Source organism: Theropithecus gelada, chromosome 5 (genome assembly GCF_003255815.1).
Source record: "Theropithecus gelada isolate Dixy chromosome 5, Tgel_1.0, whole genome shotgun sequence".
In the NCBI taxonomy this organism is placed as follows: Eukaryota; Metazoa; Chordata; class Mammalia; order Primates; family Cercopithecidae; genus Theropithecus; species Theropithecus gelada.
In genome coordinates this window covers 116,589,018-116,608,882 of record NC_037672.1, presented here as the reverse complement: position 1 = coordinate 116,608,882, position 19,865 = coordinate 116,589,018, and the positions used below count along the sequence as shown (strand labels likewise).

The 19,865-nt window shown below is 36.0% G+C and overlaps 1 protein-coding gene across 3 annotated transcripts in view; it reads left to right on the top strand.

Annotated features, from left to right (window-relative positions):
- The window catches only part of PDE5A (phosphodiesterase 5A), a 129,800-nt gene extending 113,099 nt beyond the window's left edge, over positions 1 to 16,701 (top strand). For all 3 annotated transcript variants that reach the window (XM_025385801.1, XM_025385802.1, XM_025385804.1), the window contains exons 16-21: positions 3,263 to 3,363; positions 5,047 to 5,124; positions 6,390 to 6,453; positions 8,393 to 8,467; positions 9,831 to 9,914; positions 12,336 to 16,701. In XM_025385801.1, the coding sequence (XP_025241586.1) occupies positions 3,263 to 3,363; positions 5,047 to 5,124; positions 6,390 to 6,453; positions 8,393 to 8,467; positions 9,831 to 9,914; positions 12,336 to 12,473 (540 nt within the window). In that variant the 3' untranslated portion in view covers positions 12,474 to 16,701. The remainder of the gene's footprint in view (positions 1 to 3,262; positions 3,364 to 5,046; positions 5,125 to 6,389; positions 6,454 to 8,392; positions 8,468 to 9,830; positions 9,915 to 12,335) is intronic.
- The last annotated feature ends 3,164 nt before the right edge of the window (positions 16,702 to 19,865 follow it).

The following is a 19,865-nucleotide window of genomic DNA, read 5'->3' as shown; positions in this document are numbered from 1 at the left end:
CATAAATTCTTGCACATACTTTATTCCTTTTTGGGTAAGGAAGGCAAAGCCAAAACATTTGAGATCCTCACAGCCTCACTTCTCTAGACAACCAGAACTGTCTACATGTTGCCTGATAAGGGAAATTTGGTTATTCTACTCTATGTGGCTATTCCAAATTAGAAACAAACAAAAATGTGTATTTTGTGGCTCTCAGTTAATTCTGCTTTTTTGAAATGAAGTGGTTTCTATAGCTCAAGCATTTGTTTTCACAAAGCAATACCTTTTCTTCTTTTTACTGAAACTTCCAGTTACTAAGAAACAATTTTATTAAAGAATAAAGCTACTTAACTACTTGGTGAAATGAATATTTATCAACATAAGAAAGCATATGCTATGCTATGCTAAACATACTTATGTTAAGGAAAACAAGATTAATTTAATATGCACCAGGATATTAACAATGGCTGTGCTGGTGTAATGAAATTGTTCATTTTTTTGGGGGGGAGGGGTGATTGTTCATTATTTACATTATCTGCTGTGTGTAGGTATTACCTTAATAATATGAAAAAATGAAAGTTTTAACTATTACATTGAACATACACAATGCATGACATATAATCTTAAAACAGTTTTACCCCAATATCACTAAGTTTACTCAGTGGGGCTAGTTCTTTCCTGAGCCCTGGAAAAAAATTCAGGGATTCCCATCACTTTTCTGGTCACGATTTTATAAGTAAAAACCCTCTAGTTACTTTAGGTCCCAATATATAGTATAGAGTTCTCAACTCAGAAGCCAAAATGTGTACTCCTGGGTAGCAGTCCAAATTTTGAACCTGATTTAACGTTTCACCTTTTCTGTTACTGCACTGGTAGGCTTCTCCCATTCCCTACCTTGTGTTTCTTCTGACTCCTTCCTCTCTCCCCAACCTCCATGTAAGTTTCTTACCCCTTCATACTTGGAGAATGGGAAGGGAGAATATGTTAAAACATTCTTAACAGACTGGTGCTGAGATGAGTGTCTTGCACCTTTTAAGACAAGAGTCAGACACAAGTCTACTCTAGCCCCACCTCCACCCACTAAATGATAGGAGACATACACAGGAACTCCACGCCCCTCTCTCTTACCTGAGGTAAAGGGGAACTCACTCTCATGCCTCCCTCAACACCTCAGTGTGGGGGAAGAGTTAAAAGTTATGTAGCCTGTTTTGGCACCCTCCTTATAAAGTCTGTATATGGTCTAGTACAGATTGTTTTTCTACCACATGTGATTGTTTAGTATGAATTATATCATGTGTGATTGGGAGGTAGAAGGATGGTATCAGTATACCATAGACATTCTATCATTTCATACACAACCTCCCTGGGGTAAGAGGTGCCAGAATTATAGAAGTTGAATTCTGACCTTCAGCAAGAAAGAAAAAAGCCCTCCCCTTGGCTCCTGCATATGCAGCCCTTTCCATTCTTTCTTAGGAATATTAAAAATGAGCACTTGCACCTGAGGCTCTCTCCCTCGCTTTGGACTGCTGTAGCCTCTCGGGAGCTTGCTCTTCTTTCAATGCCCACCTTAATAGCAGACTTACTGTCTCAATGATCAATTCTATATGCATGATCACAGGACCCCCACAAACCAGCATTTCTACTTGATTGTTTTTGTCCATCTTTAATGTCCTCAGAGACAGCCTCCAGACCAGCCAAACTGGCCCGTCCAAGTTACTTCCAGAGGAACCAATTCTTGGTTTGGTTTGTGCTCTGGTTACAAAGTTGCATAGGTTTTGAGTGGTCTTTCCCAATACCATTTTTTTTTGCACAATCCATGTTATTTTTAGTGTACAGTTTTTCAGAACTGAAATTTCTCAGGAATGTATATGTCATGTTATAGTAGGAATATCTGTACTTTTGCTATCTGTGTGTTTCCACTAAAACTTTCATTTCAATATCCCATTACAAATTTAGCTCCAAAGAAAGAAAATATGCTAACTTTTTTAAAAGCATATTTTACAGTATTCCTATCAACTGACCTGTTACTATGTAACTTATTATGTAATATGTTGTTGCTTAATATGTAAGGAATCTGGTTATCTATATGGCTGGCTCAAATTATAAGACCTATCTATATATTCTATCTTTGTAAGCAAAATTACACAAGAAATTATATCCTCAGCCTTTGGGAGTAAAAAGTAAAAATATAGCACCAAAAGACATTTCATCTTCCGCTTGAAATTGTTTTATCTTAAAATAAGTATCAGAAGGTATTTTCTGAATAATTTTCTGTTTAGAATCTAAAATGATTTAGTATTTAAAATAATGTTTATGGTTGTAATAATAGATTATTGTCATTAATTAGATCCAGTTTCAGCATCTAGTTATCCTCTAACCAATGTGTTTTGGCCTCAGCCTAACATACCCAGAAGTTCCCCTGTCTTCATAACAAATCCTCTGCCTTCAGATCTCTTTCCTAACCATCTGGGTTTTTTCTTGGCCCTAAGATACAGGAAGCATATCTGACTCAACTTAGAGATGTTGTTTTGATTGTATTATGAGTGCCTGGTCTATGTATTTTACTTAGTTCAAGATTAGAGAACCACTATGCTTTAAATTACAGACAAGAAATAAAAAATGGTTACATAGTGAAAACTTTGAGTGATTTGCACATGGATTAGCTACCTTTTAAATATTCCTTATAGATGTTTCAACCCATGCTTTCTTTCTCCACTGACCAGTAAGCACCCTTTGGCTCATGCCCTTTACCCATCTATATTAAGATGTTCCTAAGGAATATGCACTGTTACCGTAACTGACCAAGTTAAAATTATATAAATTTGCACCAGAAATGTTATTGGATTTATTTAAAATGCCATAGAGAAGTGACTTTTTTCATAATCCATTGTTTAAAAATTTTACCACTTCATTCTTCATATCCATTAATATGGCTTTGATTTTTTTCAAAGTTTTACTTGCTGTTAAATTATAGCAATTAGTCTGCCCTATAGAAAAGAATAGCTTTAGATTTTAAGTCTGGACTAAGGCTTAAGGAGTATAAAAGTGGGAAAAACATGCGTATGTAGGCAGATGAAGCATCATGAAGCAGTTTACATGTATGACAGAGGGGTGGGGTGGGAACATAGAGGGGAAACATTATTTCATGGTATTTAAGTATGCCCTCCACATTCATGAGTTTAGAATACTGGGCATGTGTTTAAGATATGTGAATGTGTTTGCAGATTTTGTTCTTGTCTGCAGCTTTCCAGGGTGCTAATGTTGGTTTTCTTTTTTTATAAAGGGCAATCAGATTCTCAGTGGCCTCTCCATTGAAGAATATAAGACCACATTGAAAATAATCAAGCAAGCTATTTTAGCTACAGACCTAGCACTGTACATTAAGTAAGTTTTAAGAAATAACCGGAGAAATAGGTCTTCGAAGTCTTTCTGAGAAATTTCAAAACACAAATGTCCTGGCAAAACTGCTTATCAGACTATGGAGCAGTTTCTTAAAGGGTAGCCAGAAAAGTCTACTCCTTTGGCTTACTTACTGCTGGAAATTAAGAATACCTATTATTTCTGATGTTTATCTACCGCTGTGTCTCTGAAACTATATACAAATCTACTAGCCATCTCAAGGTCAGTCATTCCAAGCCATGTTGTCCCAAGATTATATGTCATTTGCTTTTCCTCCTTTCCCTTGCTCCCCACAACTTCTGACCATTTCATGACTCCTTTATACCGTTGTTCAAGCTTAGTTGGGCAGGAAAAGGAGTTACTGCCAAGCAAGTAACTCTTGTTTCTTTTCATTTGATTTTGGCAGAAGAATATTTATGTAGAACTTTGAAGTTGTTGATTCTAAAATAAGAGTATACATTAGAGTCGTCTCTGTGATTATGCATATTCATGATTAAACTGCCTTTCTAAAAGCTAGAAAATACTTTCGTGCATTTGAGCAATCATAAGTTTCCAACTCCTAGCTGAGATCTTTGATGCATGTGTAGGAATGAGGGGAGTCAGGGAATCACACTCAGGATTTCCTTGTAACAGGAGTCTCTCTTCTTCTGTAAGGGATTCACGTTTATGGTTGTAGTCACTCTTAGGAGAAGTAAAAACCAAATAGAATAAACACACAAAAACATCTGCCAGATATCTACTGTTATACATCTAGAAGTAACTGTATGTGCCTACTTAATTGGTTTTTAGAGCATTTTGAGGTTAAGACAAAATAATATATATCAATAGTATAACTGATATATATATATCAATAGTATATATTGATATATATATATAAATTCAGTTTATTAGAAATAATTGCAGAATAAGGATCATCAAATTACCAAGAATTTGAAAAATACCTGTAACCACAATACCTTTCCAACCTTTACAGGCCACATGGGTCTCTCCTTTGAATCCTTATGAAATCTGCTTTTCATTTTTTATAGTCATACACTATCAGTTTTATTACCTAAGTTTTTCTTGAGTCTTGTGTCTCCAGGTAGATATTAAACACTGCAAAAAGAAAAATTTTTGTCTTATGCCTTCTCAAAATGCTTAACAATACTGGGCACGCAAGAGGTATTCACTGTACACCGAATATTATTATATTCACTGAAAAATAACAAATATTATTTTAAACTTTACCTAGTCTTTATTTACTTCAGAAGCACTTCACAACTTTATATATTTTTTATCCTCTATCATGAAATAAATGATAGTTAAACTGAAACCTATAGATTATGCCATACACTTAAAATATCTGAAATCATTCTCAGCATCAAATTTTTAACTCATACTGTTTCATTTTTCTTAAAATAACAAATATTCAAGAATTGAAATTACCACTATTTGTGATCTATAGTTAAAAATTAGGTGAGATTTAATGTTTCATCGAAAGCAAATGATAGAAGGGGGAAAGTGAGGTATTAAAGATTTGTAAATGATGATTTTTATACTGGGTTCTAAGATGGGAAAAAAATAGAGGTTTTTTTTTTAACCAAAAATTTACTCCATGAGTCTTTGTAGAACAAAGGGATAAGAGCCCGGGTAATTGTTATAACTAGCAATTTTTTTTAAACGTTGTAGGAGGCGAGGAGAATTTTTTGAACTTATAAGAAAAAATCAATTCAATTTGGAAGATCCTCATCAAAAGGAGTTGTTTTTGTAAGTAGGTTAACTATCTTTAAAGCCGAAGTTTTTTATCCAGTTAATTTTCTCACCATTTCTTCTCACTGTTAGTTTTTATTGCAATTATTTGTTATAACATGATGATTTTAAAACCTGTCAGATTTTTCCAGAGGGTTGTACAAAGAGTAAATTTGAATATTTACTTGAAAAGAAGTGCATTTGCAAATCCAAGGGAATGAATTGTTCCTATGTTCTAGAAAAACCTTTAAAATGTGGTAGAGTATCAGTATATGGCTATATGTTTCCCCTATTCATTTTCCTAATTCATTGTAATGGAAGTGCTGAAAATGGAATTATTGTAGAAGTAAGATGTAGCTTCAAAATGTTTACTTCTCTTAAAGAAAATCTGAAAAGGTAGAGCAGTGAAGTCAGGGTCCATACATGGAAGCAGTACTATAAAGTCTCTATGATGAAAACAGTTTGATATTGGTGGAAGACCAGTGGAACACAGTAGAAAATCTAGAATTGCATAAGACATATAGTATGTAATAAAGATAACATTCCTAGTGACTGGAGGAAAGAGAGAGATGAGTAGATAACCAAATGGAAAAAGACAAAATTGGATCTACTCTACAGACTTAAATTCCAACTGAAGCATAGAGTTCAATGTAGGGACTTAAATCATACAAGCACTGAGTAAAAGTATAGGTGGATTCTTCTATAACCTAGGAGTGAAAAAACTTTCCTAACTATAATTCAGCATGGAGAAACAATAAAGGAAAAGGCTGAAAAATGTGATTAATCGTTCAAAGTCTTTTCATGTAGACGTTAGCATGTGTGTGGAGTGAATTAGGATGACCTACTATGATTTCTGATATAAGACTTTCATCAGTATGATACCTGATGTTATACTTTAATGGTTAATTATTAGTAATCAATGTACTTTCGTCATACTGTGACGGTGTGATGAAATATAGAATGGAATACTAAGGTGACAAAAATAATAAAAGCAGGCAAGATTTTACCCAAGGTTAGTAATTTTTCAGTCTGCCAATCTGGAGCTAAATGAGGCAGTTTGAGGACAAATTCCCAAAGTTCAAAGGAAAACTGAAACAATGATGCTCTGTTCTCACTGTATCAGTTAGACTTTCATATAAACTGTTTCTTTTTCTTTGGTCTTTATAAACTGCCATTTCCATTGTTTAGAGGGTTTTAACTTTTTTTTATTAGTAACTATTTATTGAGGGTATATAATAACACAAAAGTAAATAGAAGTTTTGGATTTCTCTTTTCCATAACAGAGCAATGCTGATGACAGCGTGTGATCTTTCTGCAATTACAAAACCCTGGCCTATTCAACAACGGGTATGTTGCTTAGTGACAATAACAGTAATAATTAAAAAGTCAAAATAACATTCTACCCAGCAATCCCACTACTAGGTATCTACCTAAAGAAAAATAAATCACTATATAAAAAAGACACTTATATGTTCATCACAGCACCATTTATTATATCATAGCAAAGTCATGGAACTAACCTAAGTGTCCATCAACAGTTGATTAGATAAAGAACATGTGGTACATATGCACCATGGAATACTATGCAGGCATAAAAAAAATCAAGTCATGTTCTTTGCAGCAACATGATTGGAGCTGGAAGCCAATTATCCTTAATGAACTAACTAATTCGAAACAGAAACTAACTAATGAACTAACTAACTAATTCGAAACAGAAAATCAGACACTGCACATTCTCACTTATAAGTGGGAGCCAAACAGTGGGACACATGGACATAAAGATGGAAATAACAGATACTGGGGACTCCAAAAGGGGGAAAGGTGGGAAGAGAACAAGGGGGGAAAACTACCTGTTGGGTACAATGTTCACTATTTGGGTAATGGGTATACTAGAAGCCCAGTCCCCACCAATACACAATATACATATATACCAGACATGCACATACACCCCCTAAATCTAAAATAAAATAATTTTTTTTAAGTTTTTACTCTTAAAGGTAGCTTCTGAAGTAAATATGGAAATTTTTTTTGGAATTTTTAAGTAGTATTAAAAACCGGTATTTGGACATATAAAGGCTTTTCTTTTTAGAAGATGCATTTGCACATAATATTTGTAAGATATATTAAGAAAGAGAGCATCTACATTAACACAGCAAAAACATCGCTGTTGATAAGTTTTCATTTCAGTATGATAGGTTGAGCATACCTAATTCAAAAACCCAAAATGCCCCAAAATTCAAAGCATTTTGAGTACTGACATGACACTTACAGGAAATGCTCATTGGACTAGCATTTTAGATTTCAGATTTTTTGATTTGGGATATAACTTATACTTCTGGCTTGTTTCTTAAGGTCATCCCTTTAATGACTTTGAAAATTAGAAGAAGCAAAATTACTTTTCTCATGGTTAGCCTTCTAGGCTATGCCACAGCTCTAAATAGACATTAACAAGTAGAATATAGAGATTTCTGGGGCTTGTAGATATAGGAATTATTGATATAAGATGTCGAGAAGGTTCTGAATGGAGCCTGTTACCAGGAGGCTAGAAAAAAATCCTTCCCTCTAACTAAGTAACTGCTATAATGTTTCGCAGAGGCAATACAGGCTCAGAAAAGTGATGGATGTCCATGCAGTGACATATATATTGTGTTTTTTTTTTTTTTCAGGATTTCATTTTGAGTCCTTAATGTGCTATTTAGGATTGTTGACAGGCTGCTGTTGGTCAAGGCTCTGGGCTGCGTAGTCAGGTAGCCTAGTAACTCTTCCTACAGGCTCATCTCATGAAACAGACATGCCGAGAAAACAAGATCAAAAACTCATTCTCCATGTGCCAAAGCCAACACACCATAAGCACTTAGGTGATCTTTACTTACCTTCCTGCCACATCATAAACAGGACTATATGCCTGTTTCTAACCAAGGAAGAGAATAGAAGAGGGAAGAATGTGTCTTCTTATATCCTTTCTTTCTCCTGAATCAAACCCTTGTACATACCGTTTTATGGGGGGAAAATAAATGAAGGAAGAAAACGTTTTTAAATAAAATTAAAAGGGAAAAATGTTGGAAGCTACCAAAGAGAGAGAGAGATACCTAAGTGAAAAAGAGTATAATGGAATAGTCAAGAGAGCATGCTTTGGATGTGGACTACTTGTCTTCAGGTATCAAGCTGCTGCTTCTTTGCTATAAAATGGAGATATATAGCTCCTAACAGGGCCTCCATTCACAGTCTCTGTTTTAAAGAATGATATGCTTTTCATTGTCAAAACTGAGTCTGTTATTTATTTCAGATAGCAGAACTTGTAGCAAGTGAATTTTTTGATCAAGGAGACAGAGAGAGAAAAGAACTCAACATAGAACCCACTGTAAGTATGAAACCTTGTTGGTAGGAATTCAAATGCATTGTTTTAAAGTTGTAGACTCCTTTTTATGGTCCTATGGCATCTTTCCTTAGGACCACAATTTCTGATTTTATTTGTTAAAACTTTTTTCTCATTGGAAGAATTATACATATTCATTACAGAAAGCAAAACCAATAAAAGGCATAAAAAAGACACTTGGGGTCATCATATTGTATCACTGTTTTTTTGTAATTTGTTTTTTCTGCTTAAGTATTATAAACCACTTTTCATTTTAACAAATATTCTTATGTACTATCATGATTACATGAAATATGTAACCATAATTTACCTACTTCCCTTGGTGTAATGTTTGCAATGTTCACTATTACAAACAGCACTGTGATAAACATCCATCATAGATGTTTCACTCCTACTCCTTGGTTCCTGCCATCAAAAGAATGTAATAAAGAAGCTGTGGCTGACAGGGAAACGAAGGAGAGATACCAAAAGAAACATGGAGGAAAAAAGACCAGATGTCATGCCACCACCGTCTCCCCAGTTTTCTCAGTATTCTACTTGTTTACTCCTTTGTTCAAAGTTCTCCTCAGAAATGTGTTCACAGCAGTGTTTCATCTATAATAGATGTTTATCACAGTGCTGTTTGTAATAGTGAACACTGCAAACATTACACCAAGGGAACTGATAAACCACTAAACCTCATTCTTCATTATCTTGTTAGCATAAATTCCTAGTTGTCATGTTGAAGGGCAAACAGTATTTAAAGGTCTTTGATACATACTGCCTTTTTACATAGAGTATGGATCTCAAATACAAGTAAAGATTCCTCTCAACCCACTTCTGTTTTTTTGGAATGAATTTCCTTGAAATGAAACATAAGAGTTTTCCTGTTTTCTTTTCTTTTTTTCTTTTTTTTTTTTTTTTTTTTTTTTGGATTAATTCCTATCTGACCTTCCTAGGCTAACCCACTGATTCACCTTTCTAGAGCCAGCTTTCATTGTGTTCTTTAAATAAATGCTACACAGTGGCTCATGCCTGTGATGCCAGCACTTTGGGAGACCAAAGCAGTCAGATCACTTGAGGTCAGGAGTTGTAGACCAGCCTAGCCAACATGGTGAAACCCCATCTCTACTAAAAATAAAAAATTAGCCAGGCTTGGTGCTACACACCTGTAATCCCAGCTACTCAGGAGGCTGAGGCAGGAGAATAGCTTAAACTCGGGAGGTGGAGGTTGCAGTGAGCTGAGATGGCACCACTGCACTCCAGCCTGGACAACAGAGTGAGACTCCATCCCCAAAAATAATAAAGTAATAACTAACTAAATAAATAAATGCACATCTGTGTGTTTGGTCTGTATTTGTATTTTCAGGATCTAATGAACAGGGAGAAGAAAAACAAAATCCCAAGTATGCAAGTTGGGTTCATAGACGCCATCTGCTTGCAACTGTATGAGGTATTTATATGAAAACTACTAGACTTGCTAAACTTGGACTGTTATGAATTAGAACCTAAAGTAAATTGAAGAGATTAATATTAGGTGCCTATTTTTTGCTTCTAAATCAAGAAATAAAATTATTACTAGTATGGTTTCTTTTACTGATGAACATGTTTGTACTGAACAAGGAACACATACTAATATCTATTGAGTGCCTACTATGTGCTAATCTCCAACAAATTGATTTGGGGATGCTAAGAAGAATTATGTGCCAGTATTACCCTCAAGGAACAATACTGTATATACTGTGCATTAGCATATTCTTTTTTAAGTCTAAATTTTAGCCTAAATAAAGAAAAGTAATCCAACTTTTTCTCATTGTCCTAATGTGGCTTTACTCTAGTTATAAAAATTTTCTGAGGATTAAAAGGAGGTGGGTAGAATATTGCAGGTTCCCATTTCCACGTATCTGCTGGCTTGGCTTCTGGATGTGGGGGTGATTATTGTAGGCAAATGGATTCTCCCTAAAACATCTAATTTATTAGTTTAGATGTTTATGGCTCAGATGCAGAAAGAAGAGGTTGTCTTTGTCTTTGAAAGTTTAAACAGAAAACTATTGTAAGTTTTAATTATTTGGAAAAAGAACATTTATCATGGAGTTATCATAGAATGTCAAAACCAGAAAAAAAAAAAAAACCTAGAAATTTTCTAATCCAGATGTTTCAGATTTAGTAATTGAACTTGTAAAGTTCATCTTCCAATGAGATAGATTATTTGTCCCAAACAGTTGGTTAGTGGGAGAGGTGCATCTACAGTCCAGTTCTCACTCCTACTCCAGGGTTCTCGCCATCAAAAGAATTTAATAAAGAACTGTGGCTGACAGGGAAAGGAAGGAAAGATACCAAAAGAACTGTGGGGGAAAAAAAAAAAAAACAGGTGTCATGTGCCACTGTCATCTCCCCATTTTTCTCAGCATTCTACTTGTTTACTCCTTTGTTCAAAGTTCTTCCTCAGAAGTATGAAGTGTGTTCAGAGCATTGTTTCAAACACTTGGACATCTCATTCTTTCCATAACAGATGCTTTCCTTATTGATTGGATTAAGAGTTTCTCCATTAAAAATACTAATGGCTCTTTTGATTTTTCTCTATCCCTGTAAATACAGTCAACATAGTAATCACATCACCTATTATAGATGTTATCCTTCTACTATATATATGTATGTATGTATGTATGTATACAAGTATTCATTTTATTTGAATCTGCTGTTGAAAGTTCTATGTGATACTGACATGTATTTTTAACATTATTACAGAAATAGTTATGTTCTCACTATAGAAAAATCAGAGGTCGGGCATGGTGGCTTAGACCACTAATCCCAGCACACTTTGGGAGGCCAAGGCAGGTGGATCACTTGAGCTCAGGAGTTTGAGGCCAGCCTGGCCAACATGGTGAAACCCCATCCCTACAAAAAATAGAAAAATTAACCAGGTGTGGTGGCATGCGCTTGTAGTCCCAGTCACTTAGAAGACTGAGGCAGGAGAACTGCTTGAGTAGGGGAGGAGGGGGTTGCAGTGAGCTGAAATCCACACCACTGCACTCCAGCCTGGGCAATGGGAGTGGAAACCTGTCCTAAAAAAAAAGAAGAAAAAGAAAAATCAGAATTACTGAGAAGCAAAAAGGAAAATAAAACCAGTTACAATCCACTACCCAGAGAAAACTACAGATAACATATCAATGTATATGCTTTATGACATTTTCATATACTTTTCATTTAATAATAAGTAATTGCCTTTTGCAATCCATAATGTCATTATAATCATATTTTATGTATCAAATGTGTTTCTGTGAGGGTTCTTTTTTTTTATTATTCTGTGGGGGATTTTCTAGTAACAACCTATTGTTGAGTATTTGTAATTTTAAGTGTTTCACTATTAGGAAGCAATCTGAAATGAACATTCTTGTGGCTAAATATTTATGGCACTATAATTGGTACATAATAATGCCATACCGAATTATGAATCTTTATTATAATATAATCCTCGATAAAAGCCTATTTAAGTACATTGTATGAAACCATTCCCTAGAAAAACACAAAAACTAAGCAGCTCCTGATGCAGTCACACTTAGGGAGAGCCAACTGTACTACACAGAAACAAAATGGCTTTTTTCCCCTAAAAGTGGATTCCACACAGATCTGCCTCCCTAGCACAGTAATGTTATTTTGGAATGTGTGTTTGCTCTGTCTCTCAGCATGTACTCCTTATCTGTAGTGTTTTAGAAGAATCATGTGTAAATGATCTGTGTATGTGCTCACACAGCGTGTGAAAATTTCAGCAGTGAGTCTGCTCATGAAATGAGTGGCCCTTTGTAACAGGCCTGTGGGAGAGGGCTTATTTCCTGGCTTCCCTCTAGCTCTTTGCTTTCTTTTTTTTCTTTAGGCCCTGACCCACGTGTCAGAGGATTGTTTCCCTTTGCTAGATGGCTGCAGAAAGAACAGGCAGAAATGGCAGGCCCTTGCAGAACAGCAGGAGAAGATGCTGATTAATGGGGAAAGCGGCCAGGCCAAGCGGAACTGAGTGGCCTATTTCATGCAGAGTTGAAGTTTACAGAGACGGTGTGTTCTGCAATATGCCTAGTTTCTTACACACTGTCTGTATAGTGTCTGTATTTGGTATATACTTTGCCACTGCTGTATTTTTATTTTTGCACAACTTTTGAGAGTGTAGCATGAATGTTTTTAGAGGACTATTACATATTTTTTGTATATTTGTTTTATGCTACTGAACTGAAAGGATCAACAACATCCACTGTTAGCACATTGATAAAAGCATTGATTGTGATATTTCGTGTACTGCAAAGTGTAAGCAGTATTCTTGCACTGAGGTTTTTTTGCTTGGGGACTATTTTAAATAATTGGTTTTTGTGTTTTCTGAATTACCATTTTTTCAAGACTGTTTGGAATCTTTCCTTTTTCAAAAGTAGGTTAGGAGCAAATTAACATACATTCTGTGACATTTAAAGGCTTTACAGGATAGTGAAAAATGGTGGCTGAGTGGATTTTAAGGAGAAATAATTGTATTTGTCAACAATGTCTTTTTTAAAAAGGTAAGGCACTCTGAAACAAACGGAAAGTACTATGAAACTGTATTGTAAAGAAAACATTATTTAATTGACTTGGCTGTTTTGTGAGAGAACAGACCAGAGAGAACTTTGTCATTTCAGTGTAGTACATTTTTCTAAAGGCTACCCATAAAATCACTTTCATCTCACCTACCTGATGCAAAGCAGGTGAAACCTTAGGAGATGATCCAGTCACTGACTTGATTGAGGGATAAGTGTGATCTAGAAATGGAATGGCCTTGGATGTCTGTCAGTGAAGAAAATGTTCTGTCAGAAGATCTCTCTAAGAGTTTTTTTTTTTTTCCTTCTGAGCTTTCTTTTCAAAATAAAAGTGACAATTGGAGCATTGACCTGAAGTGAGACGTGACTATAGATAAGAGAGTACAAAATGACTCTTTTTCCTGTCAATTGAAATTTAAAGAAAAGTTTTAATTATATAAATAGCAAAGGGCTATTGCCAATACTAGGGTCAAAAATGAATTTGAGGAACAGTGGGTAAGAAACTTTATGCCTGAATAACATTTAGCAGTATTGTGATTGAAAAATTGCCATATTTTGATGTACAGGACAAGTCAACTGAGATCCAGAGAATTCTGGATGTGAATGCTAAACACTGGCCCTTAATTCATATTCAATGGTATTTTCTTCCCATAACATTTAGTATAGTTAACATTTTCTTAGAATTTGAGCCCATTTAAGTAGATTAATATTCTACATGTGTGCCCCTAAATACACATTTATTCAATATTGGAGAAATAGATAACGAATTAAGCAACTGGTCTAGGAAGGGAAAATTTATTTCAAATATGCAGGAATGTTTGGATTTGGGGAGAGTAGAAAGGAGAGATTTGCTTGATTTGTTAATTTCTACCTCCAACCCACAAAAAAAGATATTTGTTCTGAGTTTCTATCACTAATTTGGATAGAAAATTTCTTAAGGACATGGTAATGCAGCATTCTCAAGGACCTTTTGCCAAAATGTGTTTTCCATCTGTGTCCCAATTCCCCTAAATTTTGCCTAAAATTCAATATGTTCCTTAAGTTTTTAAAATTCTGAGTGTGTATATATATCTTGACATAATGCAGTTTTATTTTTATCATTCTTGTTAAAAAAAAAACACAAAAAATAGAAGCAAACCCCATTGTATTGCCGTTATTTTGTATTTGGTAAAGGTTAATCTAGGAAGTTACCAACTGTTTAATGCTATATGTATTGTATACTTGTATTTTCAGGATATTTTATTTTTTTGCCATACACATAAAATTTGTAAGGTTGCCCCTTGGTGGCACTGGTATGTAAAATACACAGACTATCACTAAAATAATAGCTATATATACATACAGGTGTATACTTATGCATGCATACATAAATCCTTAGTATAGAAAAATTGCTTAAAGAATAGCAATCTTTAATAAACCTTTTTATTACATTGTGATTTAGCAGTTATGCTAAAATATGTACTTATACTTTAGTAGTTTGTTTGGTCCCCTCTAGTATGTGTCACTGAGAAATATTTTGAAGACATAGTAGATCGTGTTTAGAGGCTTTGTATGTGTGTCATTTTAATAAGCAAGAAGATACATTTAGATTAGGAATGGTTTGGTCTGCCTTTGAATCATGTTTATTTTACTTTACTAGTTTAGACATTAAAAGAAGCTGGGCAATGCCTATTTTATTTTATTGTTGGATATTTCAGCTCATACAAAGAAGAATACTTCTTTAGAGCTGGTTAATTGGTTGAAATTATTTTTAATTTCCTTTCCAGTATCTTCTCAAGTTGGAAAAATATACATATAGTCCTCCTTCACCTTACTCTATATTTACATTACCCATAACTAGCAAGAAGTACTTGTTCTAGATTTTTTGTTTGTTTAGTTATAAGAGAGTAACATGATACCATTTAATTTCCATTTTTAGCCAGAAAAGACCCCACTATTTTACTAACTTGTTAAAAGATATGTATGTAATTGCCTGGCCTTATGTTTTTCAGTAGATTAGACTGTGCCAATCACAATCCTGGGAGGATTTATGTAAGTCACTTAACCTCTGTGTGCCTAGACAAGTTATGCTTTTTTTAAAGGAGTTATGTTTGAGCAAAGCCTTTGTCTTCAAGCAAAATGTCACAGAAGGCAGCTACTTTATAAGCCCAATGGGTGGTGGAGACCACTGTCAGAAATGGGATATTAGCGTAAAGAGAAGGTGATCTATTCCCATGTGTCATTTCTAATGTTGAGTTTCCAAGACTGAACAAAGAGAATATATTTATTCAGCTTCACTTGCAGATCACTAGTGAATGTGAGATTTAGAGCTCACTGAGTACATTGCTTCAAGGTACAAACCCAGGATGATGATGTTGTCATCACTGTCTTTTAATTTTGAAGAATAGTTTCATTTAATAGGAGTATTAGAGATAAGAAAGTATATGAAAATATACTGGAAATATTGGATTCTTGGAGAAAACTGTTCAGTCACAGATATATTCTTGCCAAGCAGTGAAGTGCCTTTATTTTCAGCATAGCAAACAAATACCAGACCTGTTCCAATTTGATTTACAGTTTTTTTTCTGTGTTTTTCACCAGATTGTACTCCTAAAACTTAACAGGCTATCACAGGCAATTGTCTTTTGTTTACAAGATTGATTTAAAATGAGAGGATAAAAAAAGTCATCATTATCCTCTCTTATGAATAACTGTAGTCAAAATAAGGTGGCACAATTTAATTGTTTTGTGTCAGAAATACATTGACCCGCCTTTTATTGAGTCCTGCCACATGTTAGGTACTGTGCTCAGCTGTGGAGACAGAGCAGTGACCTCAAGGAGCTCACAGTCCCTGAAGGAGGTCCTGGAGAAGAGACTTAGCTTCTGATACTGCCGATTTAACCTGAGAACATGGGGTATACTGCATCACTTCCATTTTCACCAATAACATATATTTTATGTACCTTCTTTACCTGAAACTTACTAAGAATCTACCAGTGAACAAACATCCTGTCTTCTTGCAAGTATGAATTAGTTAACCTGTTGATAGTTAAAGAACACTTTAGGAGTTTTGTATTCTTGTATATAGTTTATTTTTTCCATATGCTAGCCAGGTAAAGATTACACAGTTCTTCAGGACTGTTAAATTGTGCATGGTTTTGGACCCCTTCTGCTCTACTATAGAGAGCAAAGAAGAAAGTATTAAAGCTCACTTTACCATTCCATATACTTACTAAAAGCCTGTGTAAACATATCTTAATGAATGTTGTTGAAAGCAATGTAAATAGTTGAACATGTAAATTTATATTACAGTTTAAGAAAAGAAAACCTTATGAGGCATCACTAGCCACTGTTAATATCTATTTGTATTCTTATACCTTTTCAATATATTTGAACAAATATAGTTTCTGGCACTATTTTTATACTCGGAAAAGGAGTTACTATGTATATTATGCTTAGCTTTTAAGTCATTTTAAATAACCATGAATGTTGATTTCATTTCTTTCCTTTCCTCCATCATGAGAGTCATTTCACATGACTCTTTTATGACAAAATCACTTTAAAGGAACAACTTACCTCCGATTCTTGTATAAAGTCATGAGATGGTCAAGCTCGTTTTCCGTTGTGCAGATTCTTCACCTGTCAGTGGTTTCCTCATTTTGCCATGCTTTGTAAAAATAAAAAGAGTGAACAAGTCAGTATGAATACTGTGTGATTATTAGGGGACTCTGAATTTTAAGTGTGGGGAATTAATAGGGGAGTTTGGATTTTAGGCAGGGAGAATGGGCCCAATAGTTTGAGAGACTTTAATCAAGCTAACCTGTGATCCTATTAGCTGAAGAAAAGTAATCCTTTCCTTAGCCTAGACTCTTCTCAGTAATAGTCTTCCTTTTATTAATACTCTTTGCTGCCAGTTTGGGGGCTATGTTTTCCATCTCCTTCTCACTTCAAGTCAATAATGACTCTTTGGAGGGTGATTATTACCAGCCTGATGCTACATGAGGAGCTGAGGCTTGGAGCTAAATACTTGACCAAATGGCATGAGCTGGATTTGAGCCCAGATCTGTCTAGTTGCAAATCAAGGGTCTATTCCTTAGTTCTCTTTTTGAATTTAAATGTATAAAGGTCTCAAATCTACTCTTATAAGTCAAATGGGCTATCTGGAAGCATTAGAGACAGGAATTCCCTCACCCAGCAGGTTTGGTTTGTCTGAGTTTTTACAGTTAAATTTCTTAATTTAGTTCATCTGGTAATAGCTAAGAAAATGCCTTCACAGAATCCAACACCACTGTATCTCAGTGCTTCTAGTCTAGACGTGTGAAAGCATCAGTAAAAGCAGAATTTCTGATTTCATTATTTTGCCACTAGACAAGCCTTCTTCATGCGGGGCAGTGTACCTAGGTTATGTCTAATTCATAAAACTAAAGGAAGAAGTAAAGTATAAGCTCCTGTAGAACAATATTTTAGATTCTCTAACCACTAGAGAGTGCCAGAGCTTTAGTTATATTTAAAGAAGTAATCTTCCTTCCTGACCATAAAGAACTAATAAAACTTTTTTTTTTTTTTAAAGATTTTTAGTGGCTAAAAAATCACAGGCTGTGTACACCCACCCTGTGATACTGTTCCTAAAATCCAGGAAGGGACAGGACGGTAAGACTTTCCATACAGTAGGAGCTGTACACTCACGCAGGGATTTTGTTCCTAATATCAAGAGGGGGAGAGCATAATATTACTCCCAATACGGCAAGGGGTGTACATCCCCCCGAGATATTGTTCTTGGCATTCAAAACAGGAGAGGATGACATGACTCCAGATATCGAAGAAAGTGCAAACCCCCGTGTGATATTCTTTCTAATTTCCAGAAAAGAAGAAGAGGATATTCATCCCCATATCACAGGAGGGGTACACTCACTCTGACACTTTTCCAAATATGCAGGGGCAAAAGAGGATAATCACATTCCCAATATCGCAGCAAGGGTTGTACACCCCCGTGTGAGATGGTCTTTCATAATGTTCCAAGGCCGAGGGTATATTACTACATATATGGCACAAAGTGTACACCCCCCAGGGATATTGTTCCCATAATCCTGGAGGGAAGGGGATGATATTACTTTAAATATCACAGAAGGCGTACACACCTCCAGTGATATTGTTTCTAATTTCCACGTGGGAGAGGAGGATATGACACCCAATATCGCAGGGAGTAGAAACACTGCTGGGATACTATTCTTAATATTCAGGGAGGAAGAGGATGATATTACTCCCAATACAGACAGGTGTACACCCTCTGAGGGTGTACACACTGAGGGTGTACACCCGTCTGTGAAAGAGTTCATAATTTCCAGAGGGGCAGATGATATTATACTATCGTAAACAGGCTGAGTCCACCATGGATCGTAATAGCCAGCAGGGAAGAGGGGGTGGCTATTTCTCCCCACATCGCGGGGGGTGCCTCACAATATCACAGTTGGGTGTACACTCCCTGCAGTACAAAGAATAATATTATTTTCTCTTTCTTTAGCTCTTGAGAGCAATATCACATGGTGGGTGGGGGACAACCCCTGCACTATTGGGAGTAATATCATTCTCTCTTTTTCTGGATAGTAGGAACAATATCACAGGCGGGATGGACAACCCCTGTGATATTGAGAGTAATATCATCCTCTCCCAACGTGGATATTAGGAACCATATCACAGGAGGCGTGTACACTTCAATATTGGTAGCGATATCATCCTCTCCTCCTTGGGTATAAGAAACAATGTGACAGGCGGGGTGGACACCCCCCGCGACTTGGGGAGTAATATCTCTCCCTGGATATTAGGATCCACAGTGGACACACAGCGTGTTTACGATTTTGTGAGTAATATCATCTCCCCCTCTAGACATTACAAACAGTATCAAAGACGGATGTACACCCTCTGCAATATAGGGAGGAATATCATCCTCTCCCCGCCTGGATATTAGGAACAATATAGGAGTGTTTATAACCCCTGTGATATTGGGAGTAATATCATCCTCTCCCAGGTGGAAATTAGGAACAGTATCACCAGGGGCATGTACACCCCCTGCGATATTGAAAGTAATATCATCCTCTTCCCTCCTGGATCATGGGAACAACATCACTGGGGGGTGTACACCTTCTGTGATATTGGGAGTAACATCGTCTTCTGTGCCTTGGAATATTAAGGACAATATCACGGGGGGGCGTGTACATCTTCTACAATATTGGGAATAATATTATCCTCTCTCTCCCTGCATATTGGGAAAGATATCACAGAGTGAGTGTTCACCTCCTGCGATATGGGATTAATACCATCTTCTCCCCTTCCGGATATCAGGAAGAGTATCACACGGGGGTGTACAGTGTCTGCGATACTGGGAGTAATATCAACCTCTCGGCCTTGGAATATTAAGAAGAATATCACAGGGTGGATGTACACCCCCTGCCATATTGGGAGTAATATCAGCCTCTCCCCTCCATGGATATTAGGAACAATATCCCAAGCTGGGTGTATGCCTCCTGCTCTACGGGGAGTAATATCATCCTCTCCCTTCCAGGATATTAATAACAATATCACAGGGCGGGTGAACACAGCCTGCGATACTGGAATTATTATCATCCTCTCCCCCTCCAGATACTAGGAACAATATCACAGAAGAGCTGTACCCTCCTTGTGATATTGGGAGTAATATCATACGCTTCTTCCGTGAATATTAGGAGCAATATCACCGGGTGGCTGGCCATTCATTGCTATGTTGGGAGTCATGTCATACTCTACCCTCCTAGATATTAGGATCAGTGTCACAGGGTGAGTGAACCCCTACTGCGATATTAAAACTAAAATCATGCTCTCCGTCCCTGGATATT